We start from the raw sequence: 13,868 nt of genomic DNA, 5'->3' as shown, positions 1-13,868 counted from the left end.
GCGTCCGGGCAAAAAAAAACGATTCGCCCCCCTGACTGCTGGGACCCACCAGCTACATCTTCGCACGCATGGAAGTGCCTGACAGTCGGGACCCACCTGGTCGAAGCGTACGTAGCGTTGTCATTCTGGTCGCGAACGTGTACGTACATATATACTGGTTGATGTACAAGCGCGCACGTGCCGTAGTAGAGGTGCGCATGTAGCATGTACACGTACGTATAGTGGTCAGGGTGCAAGAAAGAAAATACGGCCACGTATGTGTACATACGGGCGGGGTCTCGAACACCTACTCGCGCATACGTACGGCAAGGGCTCGTGTACATGGCTGGGTCAGAACGGAGAAACAGCGTCGTCGTCGTGTTCATGGGGAGGCAATGGAATGCGTCGTGTTCATGGGGAGGCAACGGAATGCATCGTCTTCATGGGGAGGCAACGGAATGTGTCGTGTTCATCGGGAGGGCTTGGACGGAACAGGCGATGGAAACGAGGCCTGGCGTACCACAGAACGGAGGAAACGGCCCTGTGTTCGACCGGCCACGTTCGAAACGGGATCCTGTTCATCGGGAGGGGTGTGGCGTACCGCAAAACGGAGGAAGCGGACTTGTGTTGGAGCGCTACGGTCGAAACGGGGGTCCTGTTCATCGGGAAGGGTGTGGCGTACCGCAAAACGGGACTCCACGGGATACTGTTCATCTCCACCGTCGACCTCCTCCAGCCTCCACGGGCTCCTGTTCATCCAGCCTCCCCCGCGCGCTACTCCACCAGCTACTGTTCAACCACCCCTCCACCGTCTACTGTTCATCCAGCCCTCCACACCACGGAGTCCTGTTCAACCACCCCTCCACGGGCACCCCTCCATCGTCTACTGTTCATCCAGCCCTCCACACCACGGGGTCCTGTTCAACCACCCCTCCACAGGCACCCCTCCACCATCTATTGTTCATCCAGCCCTCCACACCACGGGGTCCTGTTCATCCACCCCTCCACGGGCACCCCTCCACTGTCTACTGTTCATCCAGCCCTCCACCACACCAGGGGTCCTGTTCATCCAGAGGCAACGCCACCGCTCACTGTTCATCCAACCCCCCCCCCCCCCCGCAACGCTCACTGTTCATCCCATCGATCGGCTTCAGTTAGCAGCAGTAGCGAAGGAATCGCTCGATTGGGTTCAGTTAACAGCCATCGATCGATCGCTCGGGTTCAGTAATGTGTAGGCTGCAGTGCAATCGCTCGGGTTCAGTTAGAGCCCAACACCTCGCTCGGGTTCAGTTAGAGCCAACGCCTCGCACACGCGCGCGTACGTGTACGAGAGAAACGCGCATCGCTTGGCCCCCGACCTCCCACCGTAACCGGGAACTCCGTGAAATTTTCCTCCCCCTCGCTTCTACCACGGGTTTTTCCGTCATGGACGGCCCAAAGAATATCATGCAGCTGCGTCTCCGACCCGCCCAGGACGAAAAGCCCATTTTCTGTCATGATTTTTTGTCATAGAAGTAGGAGCCCACCACATCTATGATGATACCGGGTTTTGTCACAATTATCGTCATAGAAGTGTCATATGTATGACAGACAAATTTTTCGTTCGGCCCAAAATGTCACGGATGTGTCTTTTTTTGTAGTGAGTGGTGCAATTGTTATCAGAAAGCCGAGCATAAAATTTTTGAATAATCATTTCTCTTGAGAGCTCATGATTGAGGCATGAATATAACATCGACTTAAGCCTCCCCCAAGCTTGAGCGATGCTTTCTCCTTCGCGAGGCCAAAAATTATATATATAATTGCGATCACGATGAACAAGATGCATAGGATAAAACTTCTAATGAAATTCCAATTTCAATCGTTTGTAATTCCAAGACCCCATATCATCACATAGCCTATACCATGTCGATGCGTTTCCCTTCAAAGATAAAGGGAAGACCTTCTTCTTAACAACATCTCCGGGTACACCTGCAAGCTTAAATAATCCACAAACTTCATCCACATACATTAGATGCTCATCAGGATGTTTTGTTCCATCTCCTAAAAAGGGATTAGCAAGTAGTTTTTCTATCATACCTGAAGGAATTTCAAAGCAGTCATTTTCATTTTCAGTAGATTCAGGAGCAACTCTTTGCTCTACTAGTCGAGGTGAAGATACCCCGAACAAGCCCCTCAGAGGATTACTTTCCATAGTAACAAGTGACAGTAAATTTTAGCACACTATATAAATTTTTCCTTACCAAATTCCACCTACCAAAGGCGCTTCACTCCCCGACAACGACGCCAGAAAAGAGTCTTGATGACCCACAAGTATAGGGGATCTATCGTAGTCCTTTCGATAAGTAAGAGTGTCGAAACCAACGAGGAGCAGACGGAAATGATAAGCGGTTTCCAGCAAGGTATTCTCTGCAAGTACTGAAATAAGTGGTAACAGATAGTTTTGTGATAGGATAATTTGTAACGAGCAACAAGTAACAAAAGTAAATAAAGTGCAGCAAGATGGCCCAATCTTTTTTGTAGCAAAGGACAAGCCTGGACAAACTCTTATATAGAGAAAAGCGCTCCTGAGGACACATGGGAATATCGTCAAGCTAGTTTTCATCACGCTCATATGATTCGCGTTCGGTACTTTGATAATTTGGTATGTGGGTGGACCGGTGCTTGGGTACTGCCCTTACTTGGACAAGCATCCCACTTATGGTTAACCTCTATTGCAAGCATCCGCAACTACAACAAAAGTATTAAGGTAAACCTAACCATAGCATGAAACATATGGATCCAAATCAGCCCCTTACGAAGCAACGCATAAACTAGGGTTTAAGCTTCTGTTACTCTAGCAACCCATCATATACTTACTCCCCAATGCCTTCCTCAAGGCCCAAACAATGGTGAAGTGTCATGTAGTCGACGTTCACATAACACCACTAGAGGAGAGACAACATACATCTCATCAAAATATCGAATGAATACCAAATTCACATGGCTACTAATAGCAAGACTTCTCCATGTCCTCAGGAACAAAAGTAACTACTCACAAAGCATAAACATGTTCATAATCAGAGGGGTATTAATATGCATATAGGATCTGAACATATGATCTTCCACCAATTAAACCAACTAGCATCAACTACAAGGAGTAATTAACACTACTAGCAACCTACTAGCACCAATCCCGGACTTGGAGACAAGAATTGGATACAAGAGATGAACTAGGGTTTTGAGAGGAGATGGTGCTGATGAAGATGTTGATGGAGATTGCCCTCTCCCGATGAGAGGAGCGTTGGTAATGACGATGGCGATGATTTCACCCTCCGGGAGGGAAGTTTCCCCGGCAGAACAGCTCCGCCAGAGCCCTAGATTGGTTCCGCCAAGGTTCCGCCTCATGGCGGCGGAGTTTCGTCCGAGAAGATGGCTTCTTATTTTTTCCATCGAAAGACTTCATATAGCAGAAGATGGTCACCGGAGGGCCACCAGGGGGGCCACGAGGTAGGGAGGCACGCCCAGGGGGTAGGGCGCGCCCCCACCCTCATGGGCAGGGTGTGGCCCCCCTGGTGATGTTCTTGCTCTCAGTATTTTTTATATATTTGGAAAACGTCTTCCGTGAAGTTTCAGGACTTCTGGAGCTGTGCAGAATAGGTCTCCAATATTTGCTCCTTTTCCAACCCAGAATCCCAGCTGCCGGCATTCTCCCTCTTTATGTAAACCTTGTAAAATAAGAGAGAAAAGGCATAAGTATTGTGACATAATGTGTAATAACAGCCCATAATGCAATAAATATTGATATAAAAGCATGATGCAAAATGGACGTATCAGGGCTATGGAGAGGGGAATCTGTCACCATCGTCATCATCAACCTTCCTCCATCACCAATTTCATGATGCTCACCTCCGTGCGTGAGTAATTCCATCATAGACTTGCTAGATGGTAATGGGTTGGATGAGATTTATCATGTAATCGAGTTAGTTTTTTTTAGGGTTTGATCCCTAGTATCCATTATGTTCTGAGATTGATGTTGCTATGACTTTGCTATGCTTAATGCTTGTCACTAGGGTCCGAATGTCGTGATTTCAGATCTGAACCTATTATGTTTTCATGAATATATGTGAGTTCTTGATCCTATCTTACAAGTCAATAGTCACCTACTATGTGTTATGATCCGGTAACCCCGAAGTGACAATAATCGGGACAACTCCCGATGATGACTATAGTTTGAGGAGTTCATGTATTCACTAAGTGCTAATGCTTTGTTCCGGTACTCTATTAAAAGGAGGCCTTAATATCCCTTAGTTTCCAATAGGACCCCGCTGCCACGGGAGGGTAGGACAAAAGATGTCATGCAAGTTCTTTTCCATAAGCACGTATGACTATATTCTGAATACATGCCTACATTACATTGATGAACTGGAGCTAGTTCTGTGTCACCCTATGTTATAACTGCTGCATGAGGAATCACATCCAACATAATTATTCATCACTGATCCATTGCCTACGAGCTTTTCACATATTGATCTTTGCTTAGTTACTTTTCCGTTGCTACTGTTACAATCACTAAAACCAATACTGTTACTTTTGCCACCGTTACTGTTACTTCCATACTACTTTGCTACTAGATACTTTGTTGCAGATATGAAGTCTTTCAGGTGCGGTTGAATTGACAACTCAATTGTTAATACTTGAGAATATTATTTGGCTCCCCTTGTGTCAAATCAATAAATTTGGGTTGAATACTCTACCCTCGAAAACTGTTGCGATCCCCTATACTTGTGGGTTATCAGGACTCAATGTGATCTTGTATCACTAAAATGAAAATGTAGAGTCTTGAGTTTGAGCCAACTTGTGTCCTTAGCATTTTGAGGGGTCCACATTCCTAGTCCATGCCATGCCAATCATTGTACTTTTTGAAACGATCATCTTGAAAGAGTATTAGTTCAGTGAGCTATATGTTGTTAGGAATTACCAAAACCACCCAGGGATAGTTGCACTTTCAGGTGCGCCCTGGTGGCTTGTGGGGCCTGTGTGCCTACGTTCGACCTAACTCGGCCTCTATAAATTCTCTAAAATCATGAAACCAACAGAGGAGTCCATGAAATACCTTTTTCACCACGGCAAGTTTCAGAACCACGAGATCCCATGTGGAGGCCTTTTCCGGCACTCTGCCAAAGGGGGGAGTCGATCACGGAGGGGCTCTACATCATCCTTGCTGCCCTTTCGATGATGCGTGAGTAGTTTACCATGGACCTTCGGGTCCATAGGTAGTAGATAGATGGCTTGTTCTCTCTATTTGATCTTCAATGCAATGTTCTCCTCTATGTTCTTGGATATCTATTCGATGTAATGACTTTTTGCGGTGTGTTTGTTGGGATCCGATGAATTGTGAGTTTATGATCAAATCTATCCATGAATATTATTTGAGTTTTCTCTGAACTCTTTTATGCATGATTAGTGGGTTCGGTCTTGCGGTCGCTATCACAACTGGCAATATAAAGTGGCGTTCCTTTGCATTAAGAGTTTGTGCATCCAAATAAAAAGCGCATGACAACCTCTGCTTCCCTCCATGAAGGGCCTATCTTTCATTTTAAATACCTACCTTTATGCAGGAGTCATGGTGATCTTCATCATTCCTTTTATTTTTCTCTTTTTAGCAAGCATCATGTGCTGGGGAAAGATCTAGGCACACATATCCAGTCGGATGTAGGTGATCATGAGTTATTATTGTTGACATTACCCTTGATGTAAATGGTTGGGAGGCGAAATTATAAGCCCCTATGTTTCTATGTGTCTGACTGAAGCTTTGATCTCATAAGTATCGCGTGAGTTTTAGCAATTGTGAAAGACAAAACGATGGTCAAGTATGTGAACTTGCTAAATAAAAGCTCTGACATAGACTCTTTTCTAACATTATGACAAATTGCAATTGCATTAATGACTGAGATCATAGTTTGTTAGTTTTCAATGAAGTTTATGGTTCATACTTTACCTTGTGAACCAACTATCACTTTAGCATGAGAAGTTATATGACAATATATTGATGTTCTAACGATGATCATGATGCCCACATGTCCGTATTTTGTTTTATCGGCACCTCTATCTCTAAACATGTGGCCATGATTATCGATTTCGGCTTTTGCTTGAGGACAGGCCAGGTCTAAGCTTTGGGGAGTTGATACGTCCATTTTGCATCATATTTTTATGTTGATATTTATTGCATTATGAACGGTTATTACACTTTATGATGCAATTCTTATGCCTTTTCTCTCTTATTTTGCAAGATTCACATGAAAAGGGAGAATGCTGACAGCTGGAATTCTGGACAGGAAAGGAGCAAATCTGAGATCCCTATTCTGCACAACTCCAAATGTCCTGAAACTTTACGGAGAAATATTTCGGAATATATAAAAATATTGGGCGAAGAAATACCAGGAGGGGACCCACCAGGTGGCCACAAGCCTGGGGGCGCGCTCCCTGAGCTTGTGCCCCCCCTGGCCAGCCTTCGGTGCCCATCTTTCGCTATATGAAGTGTTTTGACCTAGAAAAAATGGAGAGAATACTTTTGGGATGAAGCGCCACCGTCTTGAGGTAGAACCTGGGCAGAAGCAATCTAGGTCTTTGGCGGAGCGATTCCGCCGGGGAAACCTCCCTCCGGGAGAGGGAAATCGAAGCCATCGTCATCACCAACGATCCTCTCATCATGGGAGGACCAATCTTTATCAACATTTTCACCAGCACCATCTCATCTCAAACCCTAGCTCATCTCTTGTATTCAATTTTTGTCTCAAAACCTTAGATTGGTACCTGTGGGTTGCTAGTGTGCTGATTACTCCTTGTAGTTGATGCTAGTTGGTTTATTTGGTGGAAGATCATATGTTTAGATCATTAATGATATTCAATATCTCTCTGATCATGAACATGAACATGCTTTGTGAGTAGTTACTTTCGTTCCTGAGGACATGTGAGAAGTCTTGTTATAAGTAATCATGTGAATTTGGTATTCGTTCGATATTTTGATGAAATGTATGTTATTTTTCCTCCAATGATGTTATGTGAACGTCGACTACATGACACTTAACCATGATTTGAGCCAGGGGAAGACATTGGGAAGTATCAAGTAGATGATGGTTTGCTAGAGTGATAGAAGCGTAAACTCTAGTTTATGCGTGGCACTGTCAAAGTGAGAGGATGAGTCTGCCGCCATTGTCTACCGAGGCACCATCTTGAAGTGGTGAGGCAGACGAGGGGACGGGTAGGGTTCCTCCTGCCGAGAGAAGTGAGATGTCTTTTTCTCTATACCAAGAGAGGAAGGAGACATTGTAAAGGAACATTTTGGCTGACCTGAATTAAACATATCTAATGAGATAGTTAGGTCGTCAACAACCAGTCGGTTTTTCTCTACCTGCATAGAAAGCAACATTGCAAAAGAAACATTTTGGTGGACCTGAATTAAGCACAACGACTTGCATGATACACCTGAATTAAACATGTCTAATTAGATAGTGTAGGCTGTCAACAACCAGTTAGTTTTTCTCTACCTACATAAAAAGCAACATTGAAAAAGAAACATTTTGGTGGACCTAAATTAAGCACAACGACTTGCATGGTGCATGCTATCAACGGCCATCCACAGACGCGCATGGAAGAGAATATCCCACGAGTGGACGCGAACAATCCCCCGGCGGTGATCATGGAGATTGACCGCCCTGGGGCGGCGCAGTGCTATGGTTTGGATCGGTTAGGCTGATACCATGTTTGAAGGGATAGAGAGGGACTGATGAATTGTTGTTTATTACTTGAGCCTCGTGAGCATATATATAGAAGTACAATGATTAATTTAAAGTACAAGATAAAAGAGAACATATTCTAGTCCATCCCGTATTTCCTAAATAATCACGATACTTAACAATCACAACCACCCCTGAAGGACCTTGGGGCTACCACCCTGGTACCCGAATTCCATTGGACGCGTGCACTGTCGACAATCAACGTTGCGCTGACCAGGGACCTCCCCAAGCGAGAGGATGAGCCCCGCCAGCGTTGTCCGCCGAGGCAGCATCTTGAAGTGGTGAGGGGTAGGGTTCCTCCTGCCGAGAGAAGTGAGATGTCATTTTCTCTACCAGGAGAGAAAGGAAATATTGTAAAGAAACATTTTGGCTGACATGAATTAAACTCGTCTAATTAGAGTGTGTAGGCTGTCAACAGACAGCCAATCTTTCTCGACCTGCATAGAAAGGAGCATTGCAAAAGAAACATTTTGATGGACCTGAATTAAGCACAACGACTTGTATGATGTAGGCTGTCAACAGCCATCCAGGGATGCGCATGGAAGAGAATATCCCACGAGTAGACGCGAACAAACTAACGAATTGACCAATTCGTCCATGCCACAAGTGGACCAAGAACATATACGCCTTCGCCTTTCTGAATGTTCGAGATTTCCTATCCACAAAATCCGCAATCTCGTACAACTATTTTTCTTTGAACACACTACAGATGCAAGCGCTCCCACATACACACATACACTCGCACTTATGAACACATACACACGCATACCCTGTCCTTATGAGCACATTTGAGAGACTGAGCCAGTATATCCTTGAGATTTACAAAGTCACCGTAGACGAATCGTGGTCGTCGACGGAAACGTCTTCTGCCACTGAAAACATATCGCCAAAAATCCTGAAATAAATCAAGAAAAAATAATGCGAGCGCAAGAAGTTTAACCCTGATGGGTTAGGAATACCACTGTTTCTCAAACGATCGAACCACAGGTTTGTTCACATCTAGCACTACTATTGAGGCAAGCAGATAGAGATGGACGGATGACCCGTCTGGCTGACAGCCCCGTCCACTGCCGTGACGCAGCGGGCGCCGGGGCGAGGAAGAAGAAGAATATACAGCTGCCGACCTGAAAGGTACGGCCAACGGCGACGCCGATCCGATCCACGCGCGTCGCGGCTTCGCCCGTGCATGTCACCGCCGCAAACCGCTCGCGTGGTGTGCCGTGCCGGGAGACGAGAGAGGAAAAGTCTCTGCGTGCGCGCCTCCGTCCGAATATCTGGTCTGGTCCGGGGACTGGAGCCAGAGCCAGAGCCAGAGCCCGGCCGAAACCGACGACCCCGTGCGTGCGCCGTGTCGCCCTCGCGGGCGCGCACATGGCCACGCATGACTTGGCGCGTCGCCGTCCGCCTATATGAATGGGGCCCGGCCACGCATCCACCCGCGACCGCGATCCATCCCCCCTGGCGCGAGTCGGAGCCTCGGAGCGCCGCGCCCGCCCGCGCTAAAAGGGGGCCGGAGGAGCAGGGGCAGGGGGGACGCACGCACGCACGCACGCACGCAGCCGCCACCGGCCCACCTCGCCCCCGCTTTGCCCTGCCCTGCTCTGCGCGCACCACCAATCATCGGCGCGCGCACTAGCTCGGCAGCCCCCCGGCGCCGCGCCTCCTGCCGTGCTGTGCTGACCCGCCGTCGGTCCTCGGCCATGAACCGCCCGACGCCGGCGCACCAGAGGGGCATGCCGCCGCCGCCGCAGCTGGCGCGGTACGGCTCCGCGCCGGGCTCCTTCCTCGCCGCGCTGGCCGACTCCGTCGCGCGCGGCGGGGGCGGTGGCGGAGGGGAGGTGCCCTCCCACTCCCAGCCCCAGCAGCAGCAGCACCAGCCGGTGGCGGCCGTGGTGAGCCGGTTCTTCTCGGGGGAGTCGTCCGGGCTGACCTCCTGCGAGTCCAGCTGCCGGACGGCGGACGCCCCGGCGCCGCTCCAGCGGGCCTACGGCGGCTCCAGCGAGATCCACGTGCCCCTCCCGCAGCAGCAGCAGCAGCAGCCGGGGCTCCTCCGCCACAGCAGCTCCCCCGCCGGGCTGCTCTCCCGCCTCATGGCCGACCCGCACGGTACGCACCTACGCCCCCGTCCTACCCCCTCGCACCCGCTCTCCCGCCGTCGGTCGATCGATCGCTCGTCCTGCGGTCCTGCCTACCGAGTGCCTTTCTCGTGTGTCGTGCGCCCATAGGTTAGGCGGCCGGCCCGCCGCGGTGGCCGAGCTCGCTCGCTCCTGTTTCCTGCTCCTCCTCCATGATCGACCTCTCTAGCTCGTCCATGGTTTGCGTGGAAGCCTGGTCCGTGATCTGCCAGCCTTGTTAGCGGGCGCTTAATCAATTCAGTTTTGGTAGCGGTAGCTTACGCCTCTACTGCCTCACCGTGCTTAGATAATACTCACTCCCTTCGTTCTGAATTACTTGTCCCAGATATAAATATATCTAAATGTATTTTAGTTCTAGATACATCTATTTCTGTGACGAATAATTTGAAATAGACGGAGTACGTACTGCTCACCTCGATGAAGGTCAATGGTGGTTTTGTATGAGTAATCTGTACTCCCATCTCCTAATCTGTTGGGTGGCTGGCAAATGCCAGGAAGGAAGGAAGGAGACGGAGGGGGTGGAATCATCTTTCTTATATTCTATTAACGGATAAAAAGCATACTCCTCCTCCTCATCATCCTGTCCATTGTTAGTTATTAAGCGCACCTTATCTATCCATCTCATCTCAGATGCAGCACTATCATTGACCCATTATTCTATGCAAATCATATATGCAAACTTCATTGGCACATATAATCAGTGCACTGAACCCACCTACATAATAAACACAAGGGGTAGGGGTACATTGTATCTCGCTGACGTGGCCTGATCCTTCCTTGCTGGCAGTGCCATCAGAGAACCTGGACACATGTCACCCCTCTTTTGTCCGACTAAGCATATCACCCAGTATTACCAGCACATGTCACGCAGGCGGCTCGCAGCACCTGGTCATCCACGATTAATTAGCGAACAAAATTCAGAAGAAGCGACACGGAGATAACGCAGGTTAATACCATGCGTGTCGCGTCCGCGTCGATCTGATGTGACTGTCATGAGGCAAAATGTTAATAAATCAAAGGGATGATTAGAAATTGCACCATGTGTCTTTCTGCCGTGTATTTTTATTCATTTTCGTATGGCCGTTGATTGCCGACTAAACTAAACTAAAAGATAGCGCAGCAATTTCCTTGGCTCGACGACTTTGAAAAGTCAGGCCACTTACAGCCGTTAATCCCCCGCCTTGTGTTCTCTGGCGTAATAAAGCCAGTGGTGGTGATAAAAAGGGTGAAAATGATGTGCCGGTTGCAAAGCAAATCATCTGTTTATACGCACCGAACTTTACGTAGTGATTATTCTCCCAGTGACCCAGTACGTACGAACTCCCTTCATTCTGAATTACTTGTCACAGGTATGAATGTATCTAGATATATTTTAGTTTTGGATATACGGGATGCCCGACGACCACTGTTCATTTCTGCTCGATGATGACAAACGCCGGCTTGTCTTTAGCTCTGTGTCAGTGCAGTACCAGGTGTAGGGTAGCATGGTGCGGTGGTAGTAGTTCGTGTCGTGTCCTGGGTCGACGTAGCGGTTGGCGGGCCGGGCCGGGCGTGGGGCGTCGCAGTCAGTCACTCTCACAACTGCTGACCTGCTCTTGCTCTGGGACTGTTGATGCACAGGCAATGGCGGCATGGGCGGCGCTAGAGGAGGGATGGGGAGCGGCTACGCGCACTCGCAGGGAGGAGGCAACGTCGACGCGATGGCGGCGCAGCAGAGGAGGCTGAGCTCGCAGTGGAGCTTCTCGAGGCAGCAGGACATGATGCCGCACATCGCGGAGATGGGGATGGCCATGCACACGCCCACGCCGATGCCGCCGGCCGACGTCGGCGAGAGCATCGGCACCGGCCACGGCAACGGCTCCGGCGACCTCTCCAGGAGCTTCTCCATGAGCTCCTGGGACGTCACCAACTCCAACATCATCTTCTCCGCGCCCAGTGGCGGCGGCAAGAAGGCCAAGCTGATGGCCGACGGCGACGACGGCATGGTCACCAGCTACAGCAACATCGACTCCCAGGTACAGTACGCTCGCATGGCTCGTCCGGACTGCGTGCTGCCGCCATTGTTTGCACTTCTAAGTTCTAACACCTTGCTCCAAATTCAGTTTGGCTCGTCTCTGGACATGCCTGGCATGGACGACTACCTGCAGCTGCAGCAGGACTCCGTCGCCTGCAGGGTCCGCGCCAAGCGCGGCTGCGCCACTCACCCGCGGAGCATCGCCGAGAGGGTCAGTTAGCTTTCTCTCCGACATTATCGGCTCCAACTTGACTTAAAATCACCATTACTCCTTGCATGTTCGCTGTCGATCGGATGTTTAAACTGAATCATTTTCCTGTTTGTGATGTTTATAGGAAAGAAGAACGAGGATCAGCAAGAGGCTTAGGAGGCTGCAAGACCTCGTGCCCAACATGGACAAGGTAACTAAACCAGTTGAATTATTGTTGGCAGTAATGGGCAATGTCAACTTCGTCAGTTCTCGAAAAAATGCTGTCAGCAGACATGGATGGAATTTTCACCAAGAATTATAGAAGCCCGTACTCACTAAAGTACTAATGCGTGACAATTTTCACCTAAACTGGATGCATTTTGCCTTGACAAAAACCCAAAACCCAAGTAGCTGTTAATCACCTGGACCTAGTTAATTCAGATTTCAGGATTGCAACCGTGCATCGGAAATATTAATAAGTTTCTTCTTGGTTATGCAGCAAACAAATACTTCTGACATGCTGGATATTGCTGTTGACTACATCAAAGTGCTGCAGGACCAAATCGAGGTATGCTCAGTGCTCACGCCTGTGTTATATATATCACACCTCCAGTTCCAGGAGGCCTTGTTAAAGACACATTGACATGTTTGCTTAAAAAAATACGCAAGTATGAAAAAAAAGTTGAAATAAAATTATTTATTATCTTTGGGTTTATGCAGAAACTGAAACAGGACCAAGGAAACTGCTCTTGCTCAGCCGATCAGAAGTGCTGACGCCGAAACCCAGATATGTGAGGTTATGTTTGTACCAATGTGATTAGCAAGCCCAAGTTTTGCTTCGGGAGATTAAGTTGTAAATGCCCTTCGTATCTCAAGTAGTCTCCATATGCCTATTTTCCCCTTTCGTGGTTGTACTATGGGTTACTAGTTTCAATGGCTTAAAGACTAGGAGGTGACAAGTAGAGTGTTGTAATTTGAGTATGTAAGGCATTGCCAATCTTTCATTTCAACGCAAGTTGGATCGCTTCTGCTTATCATCATTTCCCCTCGTAAAATTAATGTAGGGATCCCCTACCTTGAGTCATTCTCATGCTATCAAAGTTTAATTTTCAGGATTACCAGAAGCACAAAGTGTTATGTCGTGGCACAAAATCTGTACCTCCTGTCTACTTCTCCAAAACAAATTTGGACCCAATGAGTTCTTCCAAATTTTCAACCGTAAAATTATTCATGTTAACGTGAAACACCTTGATGCAAAAAAGAAAAATACTTGAATCTCCACATCATGTTCGACAACTTGACGCTTGCTTCCATCGTCAAGCTTCATGACAACCCGAAGGACTCCAACGGTAAGTTTGTAATTTACAACACACAACTCCGGACCTTTTTCCCTACGAAATTAGACCAAGTTTTTGTCACGATAGTCGTTCGAACCAGTTCGCCGGCGGTGAGGTAGCTACGGAGAGGAGGAGGAGAGGGAGCGGCCATGGCGTCGCTGAGCAGAAGAGGGAGAATGAGGAAAGCTCGGGAGAGGATAAGAGCAGAGATAGACAAGAGGCTCAGAATGATTTTATTTCAAACTCGATGATCTCTACAGGGCAACCTCGCTTGCTTATAAACTGCAAGCCCATACTCCACTCGGCCCATCAGCCCACCCGTACAACACAACCCACTAAAGCGATGACAGCTGGATTATTTCAAAGTTCCCGCTTCATTCAGAGCTCCTGTTCCTTCCTTTGCACCTGCTGGCTAGTTCTGCTCCTGACATTGATAAC

The 13,868-nt window shown here is 48.3% G+C and overlaps 1 protein-coding gene and 1 long non-coding RNA gene across 2 annotated transcripts; one reads left to right on the top strand and one right to left on the bottom strand.

The window, feature by feature from the left end:
- Positions 1-7,783: 7,783 nt before the first annotated feature.
- LOC147980853 (uncharacterized) lies at positions 7,784-11,503 on the bottom strand. The gene is made up of 2 exons (XR_015598706.1): positions 10,303-11,503; positions 7,784-8,054 (listed from the first exon to the last, which is right to left on the bottom strand). It is a non-coding gene; the product is annotated as an uncharacterized LOC147980853 (long non-coding RNA).
- On the top strand, positions 9,183-13,133 carry LOC125545492 (transcription factor bHLH128). The gene is made up of 6 exons (XM_048709446.2): positions 9,183-9,860; positions 11,510-11,904; positions 11,992-12,114; positions 12,239-12,304; positions 12,593-12,661; positions 12,814-13,133. The coding sequence occupies exons 1-6, from the start codon at positions 9,455-9,457 to the stop codon at positions 12,865-12,867; spliced, it is 1,113 nt and encodes a 370-aa protein (XP_048565403.2). The 5' UTR covers positions 9,183-9,454; the 3' UTR covers positions 12,868-13,133.
- Positions 13,134-13,868: the final 735 nt, after the last annotated feature.

This window comes from Triticum urartu, chromosome 3A, assembly GCF_056163025.1.
Source record: "Triticum urartu cultivar PI428250 chromosome 3A, HENAU_Tu73, whole genome shotgun sequence".
Taxonomy (NCBI): domain Eukaryota; kingdom Viridiplantae; phylum Streptophyta; class Magnoliopsida; order Poales; family Poaceae; genus Triticum; species Triticum urartu.
The sequence above is the reverse complement of the archived record's forward strand: the minus strand, read 5'-3'. Positions and strand labels throughout refer to the sequence as shown.

Coding starts and splice junctions, on each gene's coding strand:
- LOC125545492 (XM_048709446.2), top strand. CDS start 9,455: ATGAACCGCCCGACGCCGGCGCACCAGAGGGGCATGCCGCCGCCGCCG. Junction 9,861..11,509: donor CCTCATGGCCGACCCGCACG/GTACGCACCTAC, acceptor GTTGATGCACAG/GCAATGGCGGCATGGGCGGC. Junction 12,662..12,813: donor TGCTGCAGGACCAAATCGAG/GTATGCTCAGTG, acceptor GGGTTTATGCAG/AAACTGAAACAGGACCAAGG.